Source organism: Peromyscus maniculatus, chromosome 4, assembly GCF_049852395.1.
Source record: "Peromyscus maniculatus bairdii isolate BWxNUB_F1_BW_parent chromosome 4, HU_Pman_BW_mat_3.1, whole genome shotgun sequence".
NCBI classification, from domain to species: domain Eukaryota; kingdom Metazoa; phylum Chordata; class Mammalia; order Rodentia; family Cricetidae; genus Peromyscus; species Peromyscus maniculatus.
Window position 1 is genome coordinate 83,100,209 of NC_134855.1, and position 12,181 is coordinate 83,112,389.

A 12,181-nucleotide genomic window follows, 5' to 3' on the forward strand; every position below is an offset into this window, starting at 1 on the left:
GTCAGTTGCCACAGAGTGTACTAAGTACACGTTTCTCTCTCGTGCACTCACACTGGCGTTGCCTTCGGAGAATGCAGATTTTGGGAGTCTGACTCTTAGAAAGGAATTAGATCTGGTCGCCTTCCAAATCCTTTAGCTCTGACAGTGGCATAACATCACAAGGCCAACTCATCTTTCATACAGCCGCGCCAACCAAGTTTTCTAAAAAGCTCTCTGTCCTAGCTTTTCAGAGGCTTCTCCCATTCTTACCCCGACCCTCTTTTGCATACAATTCCTAGTGTTCCACCTCCACGCCCACCCCACCCCCCTTCCCGGTTTCCAAAGTAGCAGAGAAAATTGGAGTAACTTTGATTTTAAACTGGTTTTTGAAGTGCATGTCTTTGGGAGAGGGAAAATGTGATTCAAAGGGGGATGGGGGAGGGGGGTGCAAAAAATGGAAACAATTAAAGCCTTTGCCTCACTTCACCTTCTTATCCCGAACCTGTCTTAATTCTTGAAGGTCAAAAAACCTTGTCTTTGGATTGGCCTTTTCTTTCTCAGGAACAACATTGTAGAGCCAAAGAGAGGTGTGTGTGTGTGTGTCTGGCGCTTTGAGAAGCTTGAGGAGAGGGGAGCCTTGATACCCCGCAGGAAAGCCTCAGATCAGCAGAGGGGAGGGACGGGACCCTGGGGTCGTCCCCCTTGGTGTGATCCTTGTGCCCCAGCCGCTCCTCCTGCCCCTGCAGCGAGTTCTGCGCCTTGGAGCTGTGCCAGGACCTCTGACAGAGCCTGGCAGGTTCACGAGTGGGGGGCGGGGGCTTGGTGTTCTCTTTGCAGAAGACGCCCATCTGGGGGGCTCCCCTATTTTCCTGGCGCTCCGTGGCCCGCCCCCATCTCCCCGACCCCTATCATTTGAAGGCTGATCACACATGGTGATGAACTTGCAGCTCAGCTTCCTGCCGCCTGCTTGACCCAGGAGCACCAGCAGCCTGCGGGCCTCGCCCTCCGCTCTCCCTCCTCTCCTGGAAACCCCGCGGCCTCAGGGCGCGGGTGGGGGGTTCGAGTGGGCCGGAACTACTGCAGGGGCGTGCAGGGCGCGGGGTCCCGGCGGGGAGCTCACAGAGAGCGGCGCTTGGGCGGCCCAGCTTCCTGGAGCTGTGCTCCTTTGACCCCAGTGGCAGTCCCTGTCACTGCACCGCTCGCGCTCCCTTCGCTCGCCGCGCCCTCGCTGCCTCTCCTCGCCCCCTCGCTCCCTCTCTCCCCAGATCGAGGCTGCTCCGGTCCTCTCCATCTCCCCCCGCAGCGACCCCGCGCCCCGCTCGCACCGCGACCCCGCTCCACCTCCCCCCCCAGGCCCTGGATCGGCGGCGGGGACCTCCGGGGTCGAAGGTTCTGGCCCGCCCGCGCCCCTCACCCCTGCCGCCCCCAGCGCTGCTCCGAGCCGGCTCGGGTGGCTCGGCGATGGCTCGCCCGCACACGGGGCGCTGAAGGCATCCCGGGGACCCGGAGCACAGCCCGGGAAAGGTAATCCGCCCGGGGAAGGGAGGCGGAGGGCGGGGGAGGGGGGAGGAGGCGGCCGGCGGCCGGTGCCGGGCGCGAGAGGAAGGGAAAAAAAATGCACACACAAAGCGGAGCCCGGGTGAGAGGTGCCTTGTCAGAGGCGCGTGCGAGGGCGCGGGGGCTGCGGAGCGCGGCGGCCCCGCCGACCCAGAGGTTGGCCGAGTGAGCCCTCGAGGACCCGGGGAGAGCAGATTTGCAACCCCCCCAGCGAGAACGAATTTCTTTCCGTAGCTGTCCTTCCTCCCACTCCCCATTTCGCTCCCCGTTCTCCCTTCCCCCTAGCCCTCCGCCACCGACCTCTCGGGGTCCCCCACCTCCCTGCCCCCTCCTCCGCCCCGATTTCTCAGCAAGACGGGGGGGGGGGGGTTTGTCGGCGAAAGCCCGCGGCCGAAGCCCCGCGGCGGGGATGGGGGTGGGGCCCGGGAGTCCGAGATCTGTTTACTAGAAAGTCCCGGGGTCGTGGCTGCCGCTGCCCCGGCCTAGGCCCGCGTGCATTGTGTCGGCCCGAGCTCCGTGCGCCCGCGGCGGCCGCGGGCCAGGTGTAGTGGCCGGACGGCTCGGCGCAGCTTTGTGCTCGGGGCGCCCGCGCGCGCAGCGCTCCCGCGCGGAGCTCTCAGCCGGCCCCCGCGCCCCGACCTCACTCTCCGGTCTCGGCGATCGCAGCCTGCAGATCGAGGGGGCTGGGAGGCGGGGTACGGTAGCGCGGAAAAGTAACCGTGGCCGCCCAATTGCTTTTCTACCTAAGCAGGAGTTGGGTTTTTCTTTCTTTCTTTTTAAATTTTTTTTTTCTATTTACATTTACATGTGGCCAGGTTGTCTTTGAAAAAAATCTTTCGAATTCCGGGCTTTTGCGGCCTAGGAGGTGAAGAGAGCATTTTTTTTTTTTTTTTTTTAAACCTAGAGGTTCTAGAGGGCGTTGAAATCCCTCAGCAAGAAAATGGCATGGAAAGATGATCAGTGGGGTTGATTTATAGCGCACCCCCCAACACACCCTGAATTAAGAGCGAATGTGAGTCATGAAAAATGTGTAATTGATTTGTGATGGTACAGACACTAACAGGTCAGGGTGGGGAAAACAAACATAACTTTAACTGGAAGGGAAAGACTTCCAAAGAGGGGGCAAGGCGGTGACTTCCACACCCTGCAGCCTGATAGGGACAGCCGGGTCCCTTCCCTTTCCACCCGTTGCGGGGAAGGCGCCTGGCAGCTCCGGGACACAGAGCGAGGAGACGCTGTTCACGGTGCCGACCCGGGCTCCTGTCTGTGTGCTCGGAGATGCCAGCGCGCTCCGGAGGCTCGCGTCCCAGATCAGAGGCTATGTTCCCCCACCGAGGATGGCGCGGCGTCAGAGCCGGTGTCCTACAGCGATCCTCAGTCGGTCCCCGGCTGCGAGAGAGGAAGATGGGGGGAGATGCTTAGCCGACCCCGGGGCAGCGAGTCTAGGGTCCTTAGTGCCGACGCCGCCGGCGGTGACCGTGGAAGCCGGGTACTCAGCGCCTGAGGAATGAAGAGAGAGTTATGGTCAGGACCAGGCAGTGAGAGCTGACAGGGCAGGGCGCGTGTGAGTGCGTGTGTGTGTGTGTGTGTGTGTGTGTGTGTGTGTGTGTAATAGTAGTGTGTGTAGCCCCCACCCCATCTGCCCACCCTACATTTAAAACAAACAAACCAATCCAAAGTAGAGAATTCTGCGCCCCCCCTCGCCCCACCATATATAGACTCCACGCTTTGTCAGAGGCTCAGGAGAAAAGTCGTGCCCTCCCTCTCCGAAAGAATGTGCCAGCTGGGTGTCAGCAGTGCTGGAGACAAGTTCAGGTGTAAGTGTGATTGGAAGGGAGGGAGCTTAGTGGACAGAGGCACGTGGAACTTTGTCAGTATCTCCAGAAAAATAAACTAGCGGAGCAACCGCTGGGAAGGCGTGTGGGCATCGCTCCTGCGTGTGGGGATGAGTAACTGGAAATGGGCATAAAAGAGGGGCGTGAGTTAAGAAGGTTCTGGATCCCTGAAGCAGAGGGAGGAGAGAATGAAATTTGGCGGGTTGGACCGGGGGCGAGCTCCAAAATCCCTCCACCCAGTTGGTGGGGGCGGCTATCTTTCTGATTAAAGTGAGCATCCTTATTTAAACAAGGAAAGCGAAATCCAGGGCTCATTTCTCCTGGGCTGGGCTTGGGCGGTGCGTGAGTAGAGAGGTCAGGAATTGTTGCTTTGAAAGTTTAGGTAAATCGGACTTCTGATGTCTAGGAGGTGGAGACAGTTATTTAAGCCTTGAGCATTTAATCCCTTCCTTGCCAGCAGACTTTAAGAGGTTTTCCAAGTAGGTTCCTGGAAAAGAAAATTTCCAGTCTTGCAGCTTAAGGGACAGAAGTGACTGCTGTCTAGGAAATGCTCAATGGCTCACGTGGGCTTTTTTTTTTTTTTTTTTTTTTTAAAAAACTGAAACTCTAACACCAGCGTGAATGCTTGGCAGTGACAGTCCTGTTTAGATTTTTCTTTAGGCATGTTGGCATCTTGTGCTGGGTGCCTTTGTTTGTGGATAAAATGCATTGAAGTATAAAATTAAAAGAAGAAAGCTGCTCCCTTTAACTGTTGTGAGAAGAGGATGTGGTCGGGAGGGTTTTACAGCCTGAAGATTGGAAGCAAGGTGATGCAGCTTCTTCGAAGGTTAAGATGGGGTCCTTGCATCGTTGCGGCTTTCCCCAAAATCTCATGTGAAGCGAAGTGGTTTTGTTCGTGGTTTTGTCACCAAGAGCCCCCGCACTCTCCCCCAATCCCACACACACCAGTCTTAGGATATATTCATTTTGAGGTGTGGGTGGAATTGGGCATAGCATTTAAAAAAAAAAAAAAAGCCTGTTCTTGACTTGTCTGTAAAGGTGCTGGGAAAGTTTTGAAGCTCTCTGCCTGAGTCTGACATTTCCTTCAAAGGACTCCAGATTAAAGAAGATAGACCCGGCAGGTGCACTGTTTCGATAAAACATTTGAAAGCGAACAAGGCGAAGATGAATTCAAATGAGACGCCAGCCACCCATTTAGCCCTTCAGACTTGCAGGGGTCTGGGCTTGCTGATGGAGAGATACTGTTTGCCTTGCTGGGGGACAGAGGTGCAAAGAGACATAGGTGTTTCCCCATGGAATGCAAATCGGTAGGGTGACTTCAGGATGGAGTGGACTTTAGAAGTGGGAATCCTGCCTCGTCTTGGCTTCAACGTGAGAGGATGCCCTTCTCACCACTTCAAGTCACTGTAAATACTCAGGATGTCTTTTATTTCTGGCCTACACCCTCTTATTTAATCAGCAAGTTTTCTCCCCAAACATTTAGATTCTTTCTGGCCAGAGAGGTGCAGATACTTACTCTGAGGTCAAAGTGGTCTAGACATGAATTTGGTTTCCGTTGCCTCTGAAATGTTCAGTACCTCACACAATAGACATTGATGGGAGGAAAATAAGAATTGCTAAGTAATTTTTATACTACTCTCTAATTTATGCAAAGACCAAGTTCTCGTATTCTGAAAATGTGTATTTTCCCCCTCTGCGCTTTGATGGCTAACATTCTTTTTAATGACAGTCATTTCTGTAACGGGGAGATGTTTTCATTTGTATTTACTTTTGAGCACCACGCAATTATGCAGCCCCGCGCTTCGGTTGTGTCTCGGTACTTTGTGTCTCAAAAGAGAATTACAGCACTTAGAACAGGACTGCAATTTGAAGCAGGTGTTGTGTTTTACTGTTATGCAAAATAACAGTAAAATATAATTGTGTAGGAAATTAAGGAAACAGCTGCAAACTTAGTATGAGAACTGCTACATTATGATTCGTAAGCAGTTCTTTACAGATATCTTCCATCAGAGGAGCAGGGCAAGATTTAATTTAGTTAATCCTACTAGCCAGATCACTTATCAACTGGTGCTTCAGGGAGTCATACCTCCCATGGAGTCAGGAAGAAGAAAGAGAACCCAAGGCGACATTTTGTTAAAAATGCCAGAACACCAGGGCCTCTGTTCTTGGCTGTGGGAATGTTCTGGGAACACAGGCCAGGTGGGTGTGACCTAGCTTGCTTTACTGAGGTGAAAACAGCAATCATTTGAGTAGAACTCTGTGGAATTTCTTAGCCCAGTTAGCATATGGAGGACTACAGGGGCCCTGGGTTGCAAAATATAAAATAAACGGCCTATGGCAGGCCATCTGCCTTTTGTTCGATATTTTAAGGTGTTTCATGCCAAATTTCAACCTAATCTTATTATTCTAAATATTTTTATTTGAGATAGCAGCTAAGATTTCTGGAGCTTGATAGTGCCCATGGCAAGTGAATTCTGATACAGAGTGTTTAGAGAGGCGTGCAGGTTAGCCAAGGGTTAGCTGAGGAGTATGTGGTGCCTCCTACTTCCTCCAATTGATCATCGATGCCGACAGGTTCCACGCAAGGGATTGCTTCCCTCCATCTTTGAGCCATCTGCCACTAAAACCGACATCTTCATTTTTATACCCCGTGCAGCAGCTAATACATTGACTTATGAAAAGAATCAGAACTGCTGAAAATTTCTTAAGGAAATTAGACCAACTAGTAAGAATTACATAGTACCAAGAATGAGGCCACAGATGTAATGGTTGCCCTCCCTAAATGCTCCCTTAGGGAGGGAAGAGGGAGGCTGGCCGCGGTTACAAAGTGACTGACCAATCCTGTGCTCCTCCGGCTTTCCCTTGAGTGAATGAAAGTGCACCATGGCTAGCCAGAGAGAAGACGGTATGTGTATCAAGCATTGCGTGTTTAAGAAAGTGTCTGCCAGACAAACTTGCGTGTAACATGCGTGCATCACGTGCATTCTGTGGTTACGCCCGTGTCTGTTAATGAGCACAGAACCTCGAGTTTGCGTCTGTCATTGTGTCCTGTGGCTCGTCGAAGCATCAAGATTTCAAGTGATTGTATAATGCGGTACCAATTTTGTAAGAAGCAAACATTTCAATTAGCAGGGAAGGCTTGGTGGAGTCTTCCAGCACAAACCATTTATAGCTAGACACCATGGCAACTGTGGATTTGGCCCTTCTGCAATTCAAGTTAAGTGCCATAATTATAATTAGAGAGGAATTCTTAGTTTGAACTCCATTGAGACGATTCACTAGCATCTAGTGATGCCGTAAAGAGTCCACTCTGAGGGACATGCAGCACAGAGTGGGCAACAGTTATGACCACAAGGAAATAGTATTGATTCCGATTTAAGCCACTTTGGTATAAGATCTTAAACTTAATGTGTTTTAGAACTGCCTTACTCATTCTTATTTTTTTTTTAAAAAAAAATATATATATATACACACAAACACACATATGTATGTTTTGTTTTGCTTTCTTCTAGAACGTACAGCAGTATTGATGAGTAGATCCTTGGACTCAGAGGTCGGCTGAAGCGCACCATGCCTGCTTCCCGCTTTTGCTCCAGAGAGTTGTGAATTGCTCATGCCTATAGGGAGGAAGGATGGCACATGGGATTCCTTCGCAAGGCAAAGTTACCATAACGGTGGATGAGTATAGCTCAAACCCCACCCAGGCATTCACACACTACAACATCAACCAGAGCAGATTCCAGCCGCCACATGTACATATGTAAGTATTTCTCATGACTGTTGAAAAGAAAATAATAATAATAATAATAATAATAACAATCAAGAAAAGAGAAGCGAAGTGAAAGAAAACTGTTCCCTCAGCATTTTGCTAGGGGGAGTGGAAGGCGATGATTTCCAAAACAGATGGGTATCTGTGGTTTCAAATGTAGCCCAGGAGAAACCCTTTGCATCTGCACAACTATTCAGATTTTTACAGCACATTCAGCCACGAAAGTACATTAGGTCTTCCGAGCTTCTGGAAGACTTTGCTAAGTTGCTCACATTTTACAGATAGAACTGAAGAGGGAGAGGTATTTTCCTAATGCCACACAGTGAATTTGGCTGTGTCTTCTCACCCTCTGTTCAGTTTTCTTGACCGTGTATCGTTAACTTCCGTGGTGAAATAGTTCTTTAAAATTTCTCTAATATTTCCTTACACTTCACCCCCCCCCCCAAGCCTTTACATTCAGCTGGGAAATAGGCCTAATTGGTGCTAATTGTCCAGCTACCGCTAGATCCATTGTCTCTCTCCTGTTGCTAGTGAAACGTGGGCTGCATTCTGCAAGCCTTGAACAATATGGGGTACAAAGGGTTAAGGGAGAGCGGAACAGTTGGTCTCCGGAATTTTGCTTTTCTTTCACTCCCTGATACGATGGAGTACAGGTCAAGCTGTATGCTATTTAAGGAGAAAGTATAGGAGAAACCCAGAAACGTCATAGCACCTGGTCACACACCAACGTTTGTCTGGTCCTCTGCCACAGACATGCCACGCTTTCAGTGGCAGGGGCAGAAGGTCACCATCTCTCTTGTTTATTCAAGGCCTGGTGCCCATTCTGTATGGGACCCCTTCCGATGTCTAACACTGGTCTTTCATGGCACGGCTGAATGTCTTTGAACGCTATTGTGTAGTTGAGAGGGAAAGGAGGTTAGGGCTTTGTTGGCTGTTTTTACTCCTGGCAGAATTGAACCCAGGGCATGCCCAAGTCACAAACTTTCTTCCAGGAATTGTTTTATGTTTAAAAAAAATTAGTAGCCCCCACCACCTACACTTACACACACACACACACACACACACACACACACACACACACACACATACACACATACACACACACACACAGTCTCCAATTCAGAAACAGTAACTAAACAAAATGGTGTTCTCCTTGGTTGCCTGGATATTAGTGTAAATAGTTGGGATGATGTTTTGTAACTGTGTTCTAGAAAGCCACTTAATGTACCTGGGATGAGATTTATGCAAAGTAGGAAAACAAAACAGTAGCCTTGGAAAACAAACAAACAAAACCAACAAGAAAGACCAAAAATATCTTTGCAAATGGTTAGTGCTAAGCCGTTCCTAAGAACTTCCTGCTGGCCTTCCCTGAGAATCTGCTCAGGTTATGAGGGAGTTCTGAGAGAGTGCAAGCCGGAGGTGTGTAGGTGAATCTGTCTTCTCTTGGCTAATATGATAGGTTTTCTGAACAATAAATTATGTATTTGTTTCAAATATTCTTTTATTGTTTCCATTTATTCCCTTTCCTTCAAATATGTTATAAAACTTGTGCGTGGCATAGTTTAGGATCCTTTTCGCTTTCTTTGGCAGGCTCATATTTGTATTAAAGAGTCTCAGAGAACTCTGGATCCTGTTTCCAGTGAGGCAGATTGAATGCCGCTCTGCCCAGATTCCTTGGGAAGTGACTGGAAAGCTCAGCCATTGCTTGGCTATGTAGACATCCTTTTATTTGCTCTTACCCACAGGAGTCCTCTGGTAAACTGTGAACGCTAAGATAGTTTTTAAGTCACGTAAGCTTAGAACTGATCTTAGATCTAGCCATGAAAACTCTGAAGGGTCAAATTATACTGTGTGTGTGTGTGTGTGTGTGTGTGTGTGTGTGTGTGTGTGTGTGTGTGTGTGTGTGTGTGTTTCTCTTAGGGGAAAGAAGGAAAGGAAAAAAAAAACCTCAACAAGGCCAACAACAAAAAGGTTTGTAATGGCAACCTAGACAGCTGTGCAGCCCATTACTGGACTCCAACCTGGGAATGCGGGGCTCCTCCCAGGTGGCTCCAGTGTGGGCTTTCCCTTTCATTACCACTCAGCTTGGCTTCCTGCCACCTGAGAGCCCTTGGGCCCTTCTGTCTCAGTGCCTTTGAGTTAGCTGTTTCTCACAGCTGTGACATTTTTCTGCTCTGACTATCGTATGCTCTGAGCTAGTTTAGTTTCCTGCACCCACAGGAAGCCTCTTGTCCTCTGTCCTGGGACTCCTTTCCTAATCTAGAACGATTGTTGTGTGTCTGCTCCACATGACATCCCAGGTCTTTCATGTCCTTCTTCCATTTCATAGGACCTCTATTATTTATTTCCTTCCCTCCCTCCCTCCCTCCCTCCCTCCCTCCCTCCCTCCCTCCCTCCCTCTCTCTGTATTTCTCTATGTATCTATCTCTCTGTGTATCTATATATCTATCTGTGTATGTATGTATGTATGTATCTATCTATCTATCTATCTATCTATCTATCTATCTATTTATCTATCTATCATCTACCTATTATCATTTACTACCTTTTGCTATCTGTGTCTAACACCTATCATTCATTATTATTTTCCCACCATCTACCTACCCACCTATTACTATTATATTTTATCTACTTTTTATTATGTAATTATCATTATTTTATTATTAGTCTATATCTATTTGTACATCTATATATTTTAAAAAATTTGTTATTATTGTATTAATTTAATCTACCAATATCTATCACTTATTTTACCTATTTATCATCTGCTAATATTTTCTATCTATAGCTGTTGTTATTTTTTCTGTCTGTATTAATTATTGCTATTTTTTTGTCAATCATCTATCGCCATCTGTATTTTGTCTACCTACTTACCTGTCTCTCTGTCTGATCTACTGATTGGTTTAACATATTTGATTATGTGTTGATAGGAGAAACCCAGGTCATTCTGGGAGTGTGAAGGTATGCTTTGTCAGGAATGTGGCTCATCATTGCCTCAGCCTGACCTAGTCCTCTAAGGACCTGCTGTTGCTTTGCAGGTGGCCTCGCATTGTGGCAGCACCTGGTAGGTTGTAGGAGCTTGAGTATCTTCCTTGACTGCAATATGGTCTATTTTGGTTATGTTAAAAACATTACCCTTTGTCTAAACAGAAATTTTAAATGACCATAAAGTGTTTGTGAGACACTGAGCCTAAAATTTCCCTTGATTTTTGGAAACATTACAGCATGTTATGGCAGAGTTTTGCTGCATTCCTATAGCTACTTTGTATTGTCTACTCGAAGCATTACACGTTTACTTTGCTCTCGATTCCTCAAGCATTCTCTTTCTTTTTTCACTCCTATCTCCGATCTGTGGAGACCAGTGATAAATACTAGGGCCCTTTATCTTCTTTTGTAGGACCTAGTGGTAGCAATGGGTATTGTCTCACCTCAATTAAGTAATTTTTCCTTTCCTGCTTAATGTGGTTAGTCTCAGCTCAACTTTGTGACTAGCTCTTCTCCAGGTATCCCTTCTGATCAATTTCCCTTCCCCAAACATCAGTTTATTTATAGGTAAATAATTGCACCAAATGACCGGTATTGTCTTTAAGTGTAACTTATTAAAACTGCAATTAAAACAAACTTTTTTTGCAAGGTGCCACTGTGAGGGAAAAAATAAGTAAGAGTTGGCTGCTCTCATTATGAAGCTCACCTACTTTAGAGCTGGGTTCTCACCCAGTGTAACGAGGTCCTTATCTATAAACTCCAACAAGATTGCTACCAGACTTTCTAAGAAGCATCTCTTTGAACTTGCTTCTGACATAGGATTTTCTTTTCTTTCCTTCTTTAAAAAAGTAATCCTATCTGACATTAGAAAAGAAAATCAAAGCACAGCTGGAGTTAGTAGACCAAAATTTAGCCTAGAATATGAGTCCTTTCTTGCTCAGACTCTTGATTGTACTGATAGATGAGAAGATTGAAAACCAACAATTAACAGGTCTTCATCTGTCCACAAGTCCTTCATCTTTCTTGAGCAGAATGTTGAAAAAGTTATTTAGTGCTTTTAATGATGATTAGAGAAGGCATTAAAAGAACCGTTTTAGGTCTGAAAATGTCATAAAGACTTTGTGTGTTTTTAATGATGGGAGGCCTAATCAAATACTCTGGTAAGGCATCCAGTTCCGTCAGGCTTAGCACTGGAAATCCTACTTTATGAGGAGCTCCCTGTTCCTTGCAGAACAGGATGGTTGGTCGCACTACTGAGGTTAATTTTACTTTTTTTAAGGGTTGGCAGTGGGGAATTTCGAATCCAAATCTGTCTCCTGTCCTGGCATTTTTCCTTGGCCACAGCTTCAGTTACTAAGGCCCTAGGATTTTGTTTCTCCCTTGCTCTTTATTGGAAAGCGTTATCAATTAGAGGTGGCCATCACCAGTGGAATCCTATTTTCTTTCTTCATCTGTAAGATGAGGTTGGTAAAAGGTTGTTAAAGTAAAGGGGTGCAGAAAAATTCTAAGTAGCACCACTGTATACTCAATGTCAGTTGTTGAGTAGCACCCACTGTATACTCGGTGCCAGTTGTTATCATGAGTGCTTGTTTCATTGATTCCATATTTCTTATTCCAAACCACACTCATCCAGTCACTGCTCAGTTTTGTGTGGTCTTCTTCAAGCAGTCATTGGAGGGCATCATGGAGGCTTTTCCTGGTGAGATTTGGGGTTGAATTTCCTGTCAAGATTGTAAACATCCAGGAAGGTCTCTACACACCCAGTTATACCAAGAGAGTAGTAGTTCCAAGTGGGTAGAAATCCTGTACCATGTAGCTGTTCAGTGAAGATCACCAAGGTTTTTCTCCGCTCGGGCTGAACCTGGCTCAGTCTGTACCCTTATCAGTGTCTTAAGTTCCCCTACTGGTATCTGTGGTTAAAACAGATGTTAAATAGGATTGTCACAGACCACTTTAATAGGAGTAGGAAGATATGACAGCTGAGAATGTGTGGTTGTCCTTGTTACTGGCTTGTTGGAAAAATATGGGGCTCAGTATTGTCATCTACGAAGTGGGC

The 12,181-nt window shown here is 47.2% G+C and overlaps 1 protein-coding gene across 4 annotated transcripts in view; it reads left to right on the top strand.

The window, feature by feature from the left end:
* The first annotated feature begins 905 nt into the window (after positions 1-905).
* Positions 906-12,181, top strand: part of Mpped2 (metallophosphoesterase domain containing 2) — a 181,104-nt gene continuing 169,828 nt past the window's right edge. The window contains exons 1-2 of one of the 4 annotated variants that reach the window (XM_006975856.4): positions 906-1,503; positions 6,884-7,131. In XM_006975856.4, the coding sequence (XP_006975918.1) occupies positions 7,004-7,131 (128 nt within the window). In that variant the 5' untranslated portion in view covers positions 906-1,503; positions 6,884-7,003. Of the gene's footprint in view, positions 1,504-1,631; positions 1,693-3,205; positions 3,354-6,883; positions 7,132-12,181 lie in introns of those variants that run through there. The other 3 variants (XM_076570242.1, XM_042275876.2, XM_006975855.4) reach the window with 3 other exon arrangements.